General features: G+C 43.9%; 1 protein-coding gene across 8 annotated transcripts; it reads left to right on the top strand.

The window, feature by feature from the left end:
* The first annotated feature begins 50 nt into the window (after nucleotides 1-50).
* On the top strand, nucleotides 51-11965 carry TSPO (translocator protein). 8 transcript variants are annotated; one of them, XM_086611222.1, is made up of 5 exons: nucleotides 51-87; nucleotides 3599-3708; nucleotides 6768-6968; nucleotides 10201-10339; nucleotides 11213-11965. In XM_086611222.1, exons 3-5 carry the CDS (start codon nucleotides 6781-6783, stop codon nucleotides 11387-11389), a joined length of 504 nt encoding a protein of 167 aa, XP_086467348.1. In that variant the 5' UTR covers nucleotides 51-87; nucleotides 3599-3708; nucleotides 6768-6780; the 3' UTR covers nucleotides 11390-11965. The 8 variants fall into 8 exon arrangements, with proteins under 8 accessions (XP_086467348.1, XP_086467346.1, XP_086467340.1 ...); XM_086611220.1 differs by having other exon boundaries at nucleotides 3273-3708; XM_086611214.1 differs by having other exon boundaries at nucleotides 2199-3708.
* Nucleotides 11966-12271: the final 306 nt, after the last annotated feature.

The raw sequence follows: 12271 nt of genomic DNA, 5'->3' as shown, positions 1-12271 counted from the left end.
GGTCCCTCCCCGGGGCGGGCCCGGCCGCGGGCGGTGCCGCCTCACGGCAGAAGAGGCGCGACGGGCGGCGGCAGCGCGGGAAGCGAGGTAACGCTGGGGCTGCCCGGCGCCCCCCGCGGGACGGGACGGGACGGGCGAGCCCGTGCGGGCGGCGCAGCCTCGCAGCGGGGTCCGGGTCCTGCCGATCCCGCGCCGGGCCCGCCCGACCCCGCCTCGCTCCGGGCAGGCTCTGCGTGGGTCCCGGTGGCTCCCGAAGCGGTGCCGCCGCCGCCGCCGGGACCCGCCGCGCCCCGGGCGGCCCTCGCCTCCCCCGGGCCGGGCGGGCTGGCGGAGGGGTTTGGGGAGGATGTCCTGTGGCGAGCGCGAAGCGCCGGGCGACAGCCCTGCGTGCCCTGGCCAGCGGGTCCCTCACGGGCAGCCCGGGGGCATCGGCGCCCGCTGCTGCCGCCGTTCGCGCTTCTGCTGGCGGGGCCGAACGGTACCGCAGCTCGTGGGCACGGAGGATTTAAAGTCAGGCAAACGCCGGCTGCTTTTCCGTGCCGGTATTTGGCATGGAAAGTGCTTATTTAAAAAAAAAAAAAAAAAAGAAGAAAAGAAAAGGAACTAAGCAAGGAAGCTTATTATTAATTTGTTTTGCACGTGAGTTTTCCAGCCGTTCCCAGCCGTGCACGCAGGCGGCTTCGCAGCTGTGAGCCAGACGCGGTGCCCGGACAGCAGGTACCGCCCGTCCCGGTGCCCGGCTCGCGCGGGGGCCTGCGCTTCTGCCGTCTGGCGCAGGGCGCGTTTGCTCGGGCCGCTCGAGTGAAGATTGTCGCAGGCTCCTGTTTAACTCCAAGTATTTTCTTTCAGTGTCGCCGTAATTCGCCCTTAATTGGACATTTCTTTAAGGGCGAAAGAAAGGGCTTGTTTGTTTTTCTTTTTTTTTTTTTTTTTTTTTTTGTCCTCTGAATTTCCAAGTAATGCTTATAAATCAGCACAAAATGCACTTTACTAATTTGGGCAGTCAATGGCAGGATTATTTAAAAAAAAAAAAAGTGAAAGTTGCCATGCAAAGCTGCAGTTGTGCAACGACTTTGCATCACTTAAGGTTATGAAACAGTACCGAGCAGTGAGTCAGACTTCAGAGAGCAGTTTAACAGAAGACGTTGGAGTAGTTTGACTCTGCAGAAGGAATATGGATCAGCATAGCAAGAAATTCTGTTGACTTTTTATTATTTGGGCCGATTCAAAAGGCTCACAGTGAGCAGATATTACACGCTTTTCCAGTCTATCCTATGTTGCTTCATAAGATGATTTCCTCCATTCTTGTCAGTCTCCAGGTAAAATGCCTGGAAAAGCCAGTGAGCTTCTCAAGTTAGCTGAAATATACAGGCAGCAACATAGGATATATGTGACGTACAATCTGACTATATCCCACACCGTGGCTGCCTCTACCTGTAACATAAGCGGTAACATCTCTTGTGCTAAGCCAAGATGTCTTTCACGCACCCTTACTACCAGCTGGATGCGGCGCTTGTTACATTCTACCCTGCTCAAAGAATACCTGGCAAGCTGAAAAGAGTCAGGCCTAGGCAGCACTTAAACTAGAAATATCCAAGAGAAACTTAACTTTTGTAAGAATAGATGTGGATGACATTTTCCATGTGAGTAGACAAGAAGAAAAAAAAACCTACAGCAGGAGGTTGAGTAGTGTTTGGAAGGAAAGTAGTCAAAGGGATGTTTTGTCTTTAAAGTACACTGCGTGCAAAGGATCTCATACAAACACACATAGGAAAAATTAGAAGAGATTGAGCAGTAAGTGGCAAATTATCACCTGGGAAGATTTCGTTGTAGCGTAGGTTTCAGTTCCTAGTATGTGAATCTTCAATAGATTGTAGATTTATTTGCACAGCTTGTGCTCTCCCATTTTAAAAGAAGTGTAACCTGGGCAGCGAGATTCGTTGTCTCTAAACCTGATGGGTACACCTTACATTATATCCTTCAATAAATACTGTAATCTTTAGTTATAAATACATATTATAAGCATATACTATACACTTACTTGTTAGACATTTATATTGTGTTTATTTTATGTAATACGTCCTGTTTTAAGTTTCTCTATTAGGTGAGATTAGAGAACAAGACTGCTTTTTTGTGGTAGCCCGGTTCTGTGTCGCAGACTGTGATACAACTTTGGTTTTGGTGCTGTGGTTTTCCAGGAGTTAAACCCACAACAGGCAGAAACAGGTTATCGGTACAAATTAAATACGCACCCCTCGATTCATCTGACGGCTATCTCCGGAAGAACCCTTTACCCGGGCAAAACTTGCGAGCTGCCTCTCAGACCTGGGTAGAACCTTCCTTATCTGCTCTCAAAAAGACATCCTGTGGAGGATGAGAGGTAGAGTATGTATCTTGGGGACCCCCCCTTCAGTAGTATATTCACAGCTTTGTCAATCTACCTCAAAACAGCGGGGACGACACACCCCAGAACCGTGAGGGTGATTTAGCCCTGCTGGGAGATCTTCCTTCATGGTTTTAACGCGATAGCTATAATAGAAGCCCCATGTGATTGGGTAGCCAGCGCTAAGTTGCACAAGAAAGGGATCAGTCAGAGGTTTATCGGAACAGGGAGATAAGAAAATGCAATGGAAGCAGTTGTCTTTCCTTCCTTCCTTCCTTCTCCTTCCCACTGACTGAGCTCTCCGTGGGAGCGACCAGAGAAGGAGAAGGGACCCACCTGCCTTTCAGAGACCTGCTCAAACCAAAGAAGTGTTTTAGTTCATTGTTTCTTCAGACTGAAGCAAGCCAGCTCCTCTGTCATTTTATATCTAGTCCCCCCTCATAGTGGATCCCATCACTTTTTTTGGGATAGCGCACCCCCTCATTTTTCTTCCAGAAAGAGGAGGACACTGAAAGCTTCTGTTTGATTTTCTGCATGTTACACCACCACAGAGAAATGATCTGCAAAAACACAGAAGCAGCAAGCTGCAGTATTGTTTTCCTCCCACATCTTTATTTCTCCTGTTATTTTAGGTAGCAAGAACCATCTTTGGGCAAGTCAGATGTTTTGAATACCCGGAAAAATTATTTTAACATGTTTGTAAAACAAACTGGCCTGCTGCAGCCCTCACTGCACTGCTGAAACTGCCTGAAGTCAGACCAGGGCTAAACAGAAAACGGGCAGGATGGTGAAGAAAATGTTGCAGGGCAGAGATAAGAGGTCGAAATAGAAATAAACATGTTAAGTGTGCATGTGTGGAGAAAAGATTTCCAACTGTGGTTCTTCTTAGAGGCAGATAATCTGCTGGGCACGCTGCAGATATCATCCACAGACATCCTGGTTTCTTCAGTATGAAAATCAGAGTGCAAGAATGTTGTGCAAGCAGATCTCACCCTGACGTGGAGCTGGGGTATGAGTGGGAAAGTAGTAATTATTTCTAGGTTGTGTCATATAGATGCAGCCAGAGGGGCTGTGTTAGCAAGCCTGTGCCATGTAAATTAATGTCAGGATTCTCAGCTATACGCTAAAAGGGAGACAGGGCTGATAGTCCTTTATATCCTCTGTGATGACGTTACTTTCAAAAACTGTACTGGGCATTCTGTGAACGTTGCACAGGTCTTGTGGTGCACAGCTAACCAAACACGCACTGCCGCGCTGACCGAAGGCACCGCTTCTCCCGCGCATCCCTGCCTTTGGCTCACTCTCCCATTAAAGACCTATACCAGGTAACCAGAGAAGGGTGGACATGGCTTCTTCCAAAATCAGCTAGTGCAGCTCCCTGAGTTAGCTACTGCTTTTTATGGGAAATTGATACTAGTATTTCATTTCTTGGGAATTAACATACAGGAACTCCCACTGCCAATGGACAGCTGTGGTCTACTAGGCTGAGCCTACCAGCACGTTCCGATCTTGCCGCATGGCTTCGTTCCTGTTTCTCCTTGGTACTATGCAAGAGAGAGCCTTTTGCCATGCTTAGGAAGTCCTGAGAAATACTGTTGGAAACCATAGTGCATAATTAGTAGTAAGAGTAGTCAAAAGACTGGGACACCAACATTCAATTCAAGCCAGTATGTTTGGTCTCTTCACTTCTGTTTCCTCCCCTTTCCTGTCTGTGCACAGCTTCGCTTTCCCTGTTTCTTTGCTTTGTGCCTTCCCCATTTGTTTGCCTGCCTGATTTTCTTTGTTTTGTCACTTAAGAATTATTTCAGTGTTCTTCCTCCAACATGCAGAGGGACAGACATGTAGCTACATCATTTATTCACGAATGACTGCAGCAGAGCAATATTTTTCCAATTTGATAGCATTTAGCACTTTAAGCCTGCAGAACACTTTCAGACTTTCTTCCCTGGGGAGAAGCTGACAGAACCCCTGACAATGCCCAGTTGCTTAATACCTGCAGGAAACCACCCTAATAGTTACATCCAAATAAAGAAAAAAAACCTCTTTGGGTCCTTGCTGATCACTTTAAAAAAAAATAAATTAGCATTTGACAGCCAGGCTGGAGCTGCACAGATGACTAGTTCTAGTACGCATGCTGTCAGTGCTGAACCTGGTGTTCTCTCTCTAGGTAAAGCAAGAGTGACAGGGTTAAGAATTAGTGAGATCTTAGTAAATTTAAATTTCTAACTTAACCTTTGGGAATTACTTATCTGAAGGCAACCAAAGAGAATCCTTGTGCTTGAAGCTCTTGTCCCCGTTACACCTTGTTGTTCCTGCGCATAGCAATTCCTTCACATCCCAGGTAAAAGCAGAGCCTTTCATGCTGTCAGTATGGGTGACAAGTAGTGTATCCTGACAGCCTGCTCCCTCAGGAAAGTAACAATGCAGATCTAGGTGTAGGAGAACATATTAACTCCTTTGCTCCATTTAAGATGCTTCCTTGTAAACAGCAAGTAGAATCCATTAGGCAGGAAGTATGGCAGCAATGACTACAGCAATGAGCTATGCAGATTTTTTCCTCCCTTCCTTGTTGTCCATCCTCCACCCAAGACCTAATTGATACCATTCCAGCAGACTAGCACATCTTTCTCCCACTTCTTCTCCCCACTTTTAGTTCTGAATTCTTCCCTGCTTAGTTTTCCTTTCACTCCTTCATTCTTTTGTTCTGTTTGTTTTGGCTTTGACTGTTGTACAGCTTTGTCTGCTGCCTTTTTTGTGTGCATTCCTACTCATGGCCCTCCCACGTCTCTCTCCTGAGGCATGCCCACAGGCCAGCAGCCTACATGTCCTTTCTTGTTTGCTCCTTACAAACTTTCTAATCCTGCATGCTTTACCAGTCCCTCCACACTCTGTTTTGCCTTCGAAATTCTGCTCTGCTTCTATCACCATCGTGTTCTTTTTTGATGCCATGCAATCTGGCTTGTGGTCCGAGCCACTGAAATCTCTTCATTAAATCTGCGTAACTGCATGGGCAGATCCACAAGTACAGGGACAAACACCATAATGCAGAAGAGAGCTCCCTTGTTGGCCAACTTATACCTGTTCTGCAAACAGAAATCCACTGTACCAGTAGAACTGCGACAACGCAACGTCATCTGTGCGCTATTTCCTATCAGTTTAAGCACATCTGTTACAAGTGGGATTTCCTCTTCCCCACTCCCTGCCTCCTCATCCCATCAGTCATAACTATAGCAATAAAAACCTTTAAACATAAGCCAAGACAACAGCCAAGCCAATAGGCGCTTCTCTTGGACGAGCCTCTGAAATGCTGGTTGATCTGAAACTTTTATTTTTACTCCTGGGGCTTCCACAGTTGCTCTTTCCCCACCGCTGCAGTCTCTCTGATGATTCCTTCCTGCTGTCTCCCTCTCCTGCGTAAGAGATGAACAGGAACTGGGTGTATTTGCCTGCTGTATATTTGAAAAAATAACACGTTTCAGTTCTGCCCTTTTTTATCATACCTCTGATCTGTTTATGTTTTAGCAAGCTAAACACAGCTCTTCTGTAGCATTTGGCTTTTGGCCAGAAAATCTGCAATGAAGCTTTTTCCTGCTTACTTTTTTTACTGCCATCTGTACTCTTAACTAAAGCAGCGTGGCCTACCAGAGCGAGGCATTACTTGGTCTGACTTCTGTAGGTGAACTTAATCCAGTTACTACACTTCGTGGGCTTGGCAGGCAAGATTGCTGCAACTGATTGAGTGCTTCATGAAGAAGCCACAGGTGTACTCCCCATTTATCCAGCAAGATCTCCTTCCTTGTTTAGCAAAACATCATTTAAGTACTTATCTCTTCAGTGTCCTCCCTGGTGTTTATCTTCTGAGGCAGCTTCTCTCTGCTACTAGTTCACACCACTCTTACTAGCCATTGGGCATCCTTAGTGCCCTTTTGAGGCTAAGAACGCAACACGAGGTGCAAAATTATTTTGCTTGAGCACAGGAAAATGCACAGAGTATTCTTACTCTTGACGCCACTCCACCGAGTGAATGGACCTTTTAATGAATACAGAAATACACACTTGGTGCTCCCCCCAGCCTCCCTGCCTAAGTGGACCTCATACAATATCTAACTGCTTTATTCTTCTGGCATACTTTATGGGGGAGAATATTTATGTAGGTAAAATTCAGTAATCTTACTGCACAAAGCTAAGAGGGAGGTGGAGGGCTCAGCGCCCATCCCCACCAAATATAAACATGGCTCCTTTATAGGGGTGAGTATTGTGCAGTGAAGCTGGCATGAGATCAGATCCTACACGTGGGTATATTCTGAAATCAGCTAAAATTGGAGTGGTTTTCTAGTTTCATTAAAAATCGCTCTGTGAATCACCATGTTTGGGTTTGTTTCAGATTCACTGTCTCAATGGAAGTTGTACCAGCCTGGGCCCCAGCAGTGGGTTTCACACTCCTGCCCCATGCAGGAGGACTTTTAGGAAGCAAGATAACCAGAAAGGAAATCCCAGTGTGGTATGAATCTCTACAAAAGCCATCCTGGTGTCCACCTAACTGGGTGTTTGCTCCTGTTTGGGGAACTCTCTATACATCTATGGGGTATGTTTTTCACATTGTATTAAGGCACTTATCTGATCTCGAAGTTGCTTATTGTATAATGCTGGACCAGAGAACTATTATTGTATTCTTGTAGCTGTATATTTGTAGGAAACTGTGTCAAGCTGCCTGTTTGACAGGTAAAAACATGTTTTGGGAGTTGTGTGTGGGTTTGATTTTCGATGCATAAGGATCCACATCAAAAGCAGGAGTCTGAAAAGCTGCCATTAATGTGCTTTCCTCATTCATTCTGAGGGGAAGACCTGCCAAGCTGGCAGCGATGGAGCAATGCAGCACTGGGATTTCTTCTATGTATGTCCTTCAGTAGTTTTAGGAAAATAATAAGCAAGGGTGGGATGGGGGCAGGGGGGGATGCGGGGGGGGATGAACTCAATGAAAAGAACAGAACTCAATTAAAAGAAACCAAAATAAAAATATGCATAAAAATAAAACTGCCAGGCTGTTAAACTGTAAGTGCCTGAAGCCGTCTCTGCCTCCTCATTTAACTAGTTTAAAATACTTGACAGCACAGCAATTACTGTCAAATGAACAAGGAATCACAAGGCCAAATACCATTCCCACAAGTACCTCACAAGTTTAATAACACTGTATTTGGCAGCTGTTAGTCTTCATAAGATGTAGCAGAAATATTTGTAGAGGTCGGTTCTCTCAGAAGACTGTTTGGGTGGTTTCATACTCCTCACAAACTGCTCTAGAAGCTGTCCACCCAACATTACGTGCTTTTTTGTTACCTCTGGTGAGCCGTGCCACGGAGGAGAGGTAGCACTCTGCTCCTGGAGCCCGAGAGGTCAGTGCAGCCCCCAGGCACAAAGCGATGCTTTGTGTCTCTTCTGCACTTTTCATTAAGAACTAGCTACATACCAACATTCAGCATGTTTTTTTCCTAGCTATGAAATACACAATTGTTGCTAATCCAATAGTAATAGTTTTTGGGCTGCAGTATGCCTTTTATGGTTCGCCCCTCCTATTTTATCCCATTATGCCACTACATTTTTAAGTGATTTGTAGTTTGTATGCAGCACTGGCTTAACTATATAAAGTTTCAGAAACCAAATCTTTTCCAAGTTAACGTTACTCATCCTGCAGGTCATCTTAAATTCCACATCACCTGTTGCAAAAACCAGCAATGATGCAATGTCTGACACTGTATCTGAATGCTAAATTGGCATGCTCATGCATTCTCTCCTTTTGGTTTCCTTCTGTTTCCAGAAGAGTTTTGTAGTTTTTATAGCCTCATGTACTGTGTCCTCCTTTCCCATCAGTATCCTCTTTCTTTCTCCTCTTACAGAGTGTGCTTTTTAAAATTGCTCTCTACTCTTGTATTTTCCAAGAGCTGGCATTTGATTCAGATCGTTACTGTCCTGTTAATAAAAAAATGCCTTTTATCTAAGATGCAAGAGCTGAGTGGCTTTCCCATGAAGGGCTTCCTTCAAGTTGACTGCATGTTTTGTAACCCTGTTTCTGGATTTCTCGTCATAAACCTGGATATCAAGTTAAATATTTTAAAAATCTAAATTGTGACAGCTTATCACTTTGATAATATCGGAATCAGTATATACTGAGGTGGATGGCACTGGTTATGTACTATACATCTAGCTCAGTGAAAAAACATTTATTACCAGGCCTTTTCTTCTGTAATCCATCATGTGCACACATTCTTTGAGTGATCAAGACATCGCATTCCTTTAGAATCTCTTGAATGTATTAAAAGCAGGGAATAACTAAAAGCAAGATTTAATAAGCTTCCATGCCTTTCTTGACATTTAGCTTCCTAGCAGATTTATACGTCGTGATCTTGGTCTGAAGTCAAAGTCAGAGGTATGAACAACTGTAAGGCCACACTGCAGCTCTGTAAATCACTTAAGAGCAGGTCCTGATGCCTTTTACAAAGATAAACTGTGAAGTTTCTAATGCTTACCCCACCCCCCTTCTTTTTTTTAATACTCTCTGCGATCAAACTGCCAAGATATCAAAGCTGCATTGTTCAGTCCCTATGAATGAAACGGCCAAAAAGCAAGCTTGAGTCACTAACTGGGTTAAACAGAAAAAAAAAAATCCTTCTTCTATGTCCTACAAATGAAAATAAACTCCTTACAATTACTCCTATGGATGTTTGTCTGCTTCTAAAAAAAAAAAAACACAAACAAAAAAAACCTGCTTACAAGTTGATCTCCATCTTTCCTCCGCTGCCAGCAGAAATACGTACGAGCCTCCCGCCATCCAGGGTAGCACACAGTCCAGTTGACATCGCTACCGTGATGGAATCAGTATTCAGCTACTAATTCTGAAACAGGGGTGTAATTCCAGATGTTGGCATTTTATCCAGGAGATTTCTACTGTTGTCACTTGGAATGGCTGTGCAGTCTTCTGGATTGAAATCTAGCTAATGTCTAAAGGGAAAGTCAAACGAAAGCAAAATAGTCTTAGGTGATGTATGCTCCCTGTTCTAGTCAGGCTCCTTCAGTGGAAAAATAAACCTTACATTAGTAAATCTCCCAAATCCTGAGAATTTCTGCCTTTAGCAGCTTAAATTCTGGGATCCCTCCAGTGAACTGTTCTTCTGTAGCATGAAGATCTGTTCGAAATATTTTTGGAAAATCTTTCAGTAGCCAGGATCCAGGGTGCTGGATGCTCCTTGTGGTTAATCCTTTCCACAGAACTCCTAAAATCTTTGTTCTCCCCATCTTCATCCTCTTCCTTCTGAAAAGTGAGTACAGGGTTCCTCCTGCTCTAACACCCTCCCTCTCCCTACTCACTCTATGCCACTCAATTCCTACTTCTTTTTCTTTAATCCACTTAACAAGTGGGTTGTGTTTGTTTGGGTTTTTTTTAATTTATTTTTAAAGCACCATCTCCCAGTACCAAAATTAACAGTTTCTTCACTATTTAGAGACTTACCTTTTACCCTTGCATCTTAGACTTGATTCCACTTCAACACGGATTTCTCCTTTAAGACTGAAATGCAGTAGGTCATTTGCTCGTCTGCACTTAGAAGTGAGAACCCTGGCAGAATAGGGAATTGTTTTCTCTCCATATTGCTGTCCACAGCAGGTGATCAACCCTGTGCAGTCAGTTACTGTGCCAAGTAACACCTGGATATCTACTTTTCCAAGTAAATTTAGACCCTAGCACTGAAGTAATTTCATTCACTCAAGAACGTGTGGTTGCTTTCTAACCAGTGTACTGAATCACACCTTACATTTGCTTTCTCCAGATATGGCTCCTACCTGGTGTGGAAGGAACTGGGGGGCTTCAACGAAAAGTCAGTGGTTCCTCTGGGTCTGTATGCAGGGCAGCTGGCATTAAACTGGGCATGGACTCCAGTATTTTTTGGAGCTCACAAAATAGGATGGGTAAGTGGAAAAGTAAGTTTCTTAATCGTAGGCTTCTGCTGTCATTTGCAAGGTGCTAAGACAAAAGTTTTCTGTCATAATCTTTTCTCCCTGAAAATGAGCTTGAGTACAGAATATGGCTTACAGTTTTCCAAAATTCTCTTTAATGCATGCCAGCAGCCACCTGAGAGAATTTACATATCTACAACATCCTTAAACGTTTAGATTTCAAGAAACTCTTTCTGCCACTCAATGATAAGAGCTTCGTGTGACTAGAAAATGCGAACATTTATGCCTCGCTAAAATTCCTAGGTATCTCTGGCAAACAGCACTGATAAGAAGCTTATAACATTACTCAGGTAATCAGCACCCATTTTAGACAAGACTAATTTTCTGCAGTCTGAAGAGAAACAGCTTGCTTCAAAAATAAAAATCAATAATAAAACAAAAAATATTTGCTTGGTTCTCCAAACTTACATGCCATGCTGTAACAGTGGAGGACTTTGCAATCCATCACTGATTGATTCCTGCCACCTCCCTTCAGGCAGCATCTGTGACATGAAAAGACTGACATGCTCAAAGTCACACTGGGTTTGTAGTCAATGTAACGTTACCCCCTGCCAAAAAAAGAGGGTGTGGGTGAGAGGGATTTTATTCTCCCTCTCCTGCTCCCAGCTGCAATGCCATTTTTTGTGACTCTTGTATCGTTTTATGAGTCAAATTGACTCATAACTAAGTGAAATCTATCTTTTTTTGCTGGCTGGTTTTCTGAGAAGTTAACTCACAGAGTGGTCCAACAAGTGCCAGAGCTAAGTGGAAAGAGCCACACAAAGACTATCTAGTCAAGAAAATGCAACAAGTAAAACCAACACTAACCACCTTCCTATGTTTCAGGGGTTGGTGACTCTCCTGCTCACGACTGGTACAGCAACAGCTACAACTGCTTCCTGGTATAACATCAAGAAAACAGCAGCTTATTTGATGGTTCCTTATTTAGCGTGGCTAACCATGGCTACTGCACTCAATTACCGTGTCTGGAAGGACAATAGCAACAAGAAACAATCTGAATAAACAATTTTCAGGCAAAAAGATTTTTTTTTTTCCAAAAGAATTTTCTAAATAAAGTTATGGCCTTATTTTATTTTTAGCTGAACTACTAATACTATTAGTTTGCTAATTACAAGTTGACAAAGCAGTACAGTACAAATATGCCTTTACTAGGCAAGTCAAAGGGGTGTATGCCTGACTGGGTTTTACATCAAACTAAAAGACATCGATGACTGAAAAGTACTAGTTTTCTGTATTACAGTGTTACATTTTATATGACAGCTGCATTTTAACTGTTACCAGAAATAAGCATGAACTCCAACTTCATGATGTTCAGGGGAAGAAATCCAGCCATATATTAACACAGCTTCCAGAAAGCTGCTCCTAACGGTGACAGGCATGATTGTAGCCTGAATCTTTATGTTTACCACTAGACATGGTGCTTTAGTGCTATGATGTGTCCCACTACAGCTGCTAGATATTTATCTTTTGGTCACTGTACTCTGGAAACATTTGAGATGAGATCTTTTTCACGGTTTGTGCCTTCCCACTTTGAGGCATTGTACAATCTAGTGTCAGCTAAATGCATTAAACTACATGTAAACTTACTAACCTTGTTCCTCTGTATTATTTTTAAATGGTTTTGAGCAGAAAAATACCGAAGACCACAGGATGCTGTAGCCTCAAAGATAGCCCCTTCATCTCTTCTCACCATTGCAATGGCAAGACAAAACAGGAAATTCAGAGCACCTGGACAGAAACTGGGAGGACCCAAATATTCAGCAGCCCCCTGCACACACCTCTGAGGCATTACCAGCAGCACTGGCCAAACAGCACTAACGTACTCCACCTGGACCCTCAGTGTGATGCCATTTCACCACCAGACCTTGACAGCGGAGCTGGCAG

The sequence above is a fragment of the Tauraco erythrolophus genome, chromosome 4 (genome assembly GCF_009769465.1).
Source record: "Tauraco erythrolophus isolate bTauEry1 chromosome 4, bTauEry1.pri, whole genome shotgun sequence".
Classification (NCBI taxonomy): Eukaryota; Metazoa; Chordata; class Aves; order Musophagiformes; family Musophagidae; genus Tauraco; species Tauraco erythrolophus.
This window is presented reverse-complemented; position numbering and strand designations above follow the sequence as displayed.

What these genes read in the sequence shown, in the direction of transcription:
- TSPO (XM_086611222.1), top strand. Translation starts at nt 6,781, where the DNA reads ATGGAAGTTGTACCAGCCTGGGCCCCAGCAGTGGGTTTCACACTCCTG. An exon ending in ACTCTCTATACATCTATGGG is followed by an intron (nt 6,969 to 10,200) that starts GTATGTTTTTCA and finishes TGCTTTCTCCAG; the next exon opens with ATATGGCTCCTACCTGGTGT. An exon ending in GAGCTCACAAAATAGGATGG is followed by an intron (nt 10,340 to 11,212) that starts GTAAGTGGAAAA and finishes CCTATGTTTCAG; the next exon opens with GGGTTGGTGACTCTCCTGCT.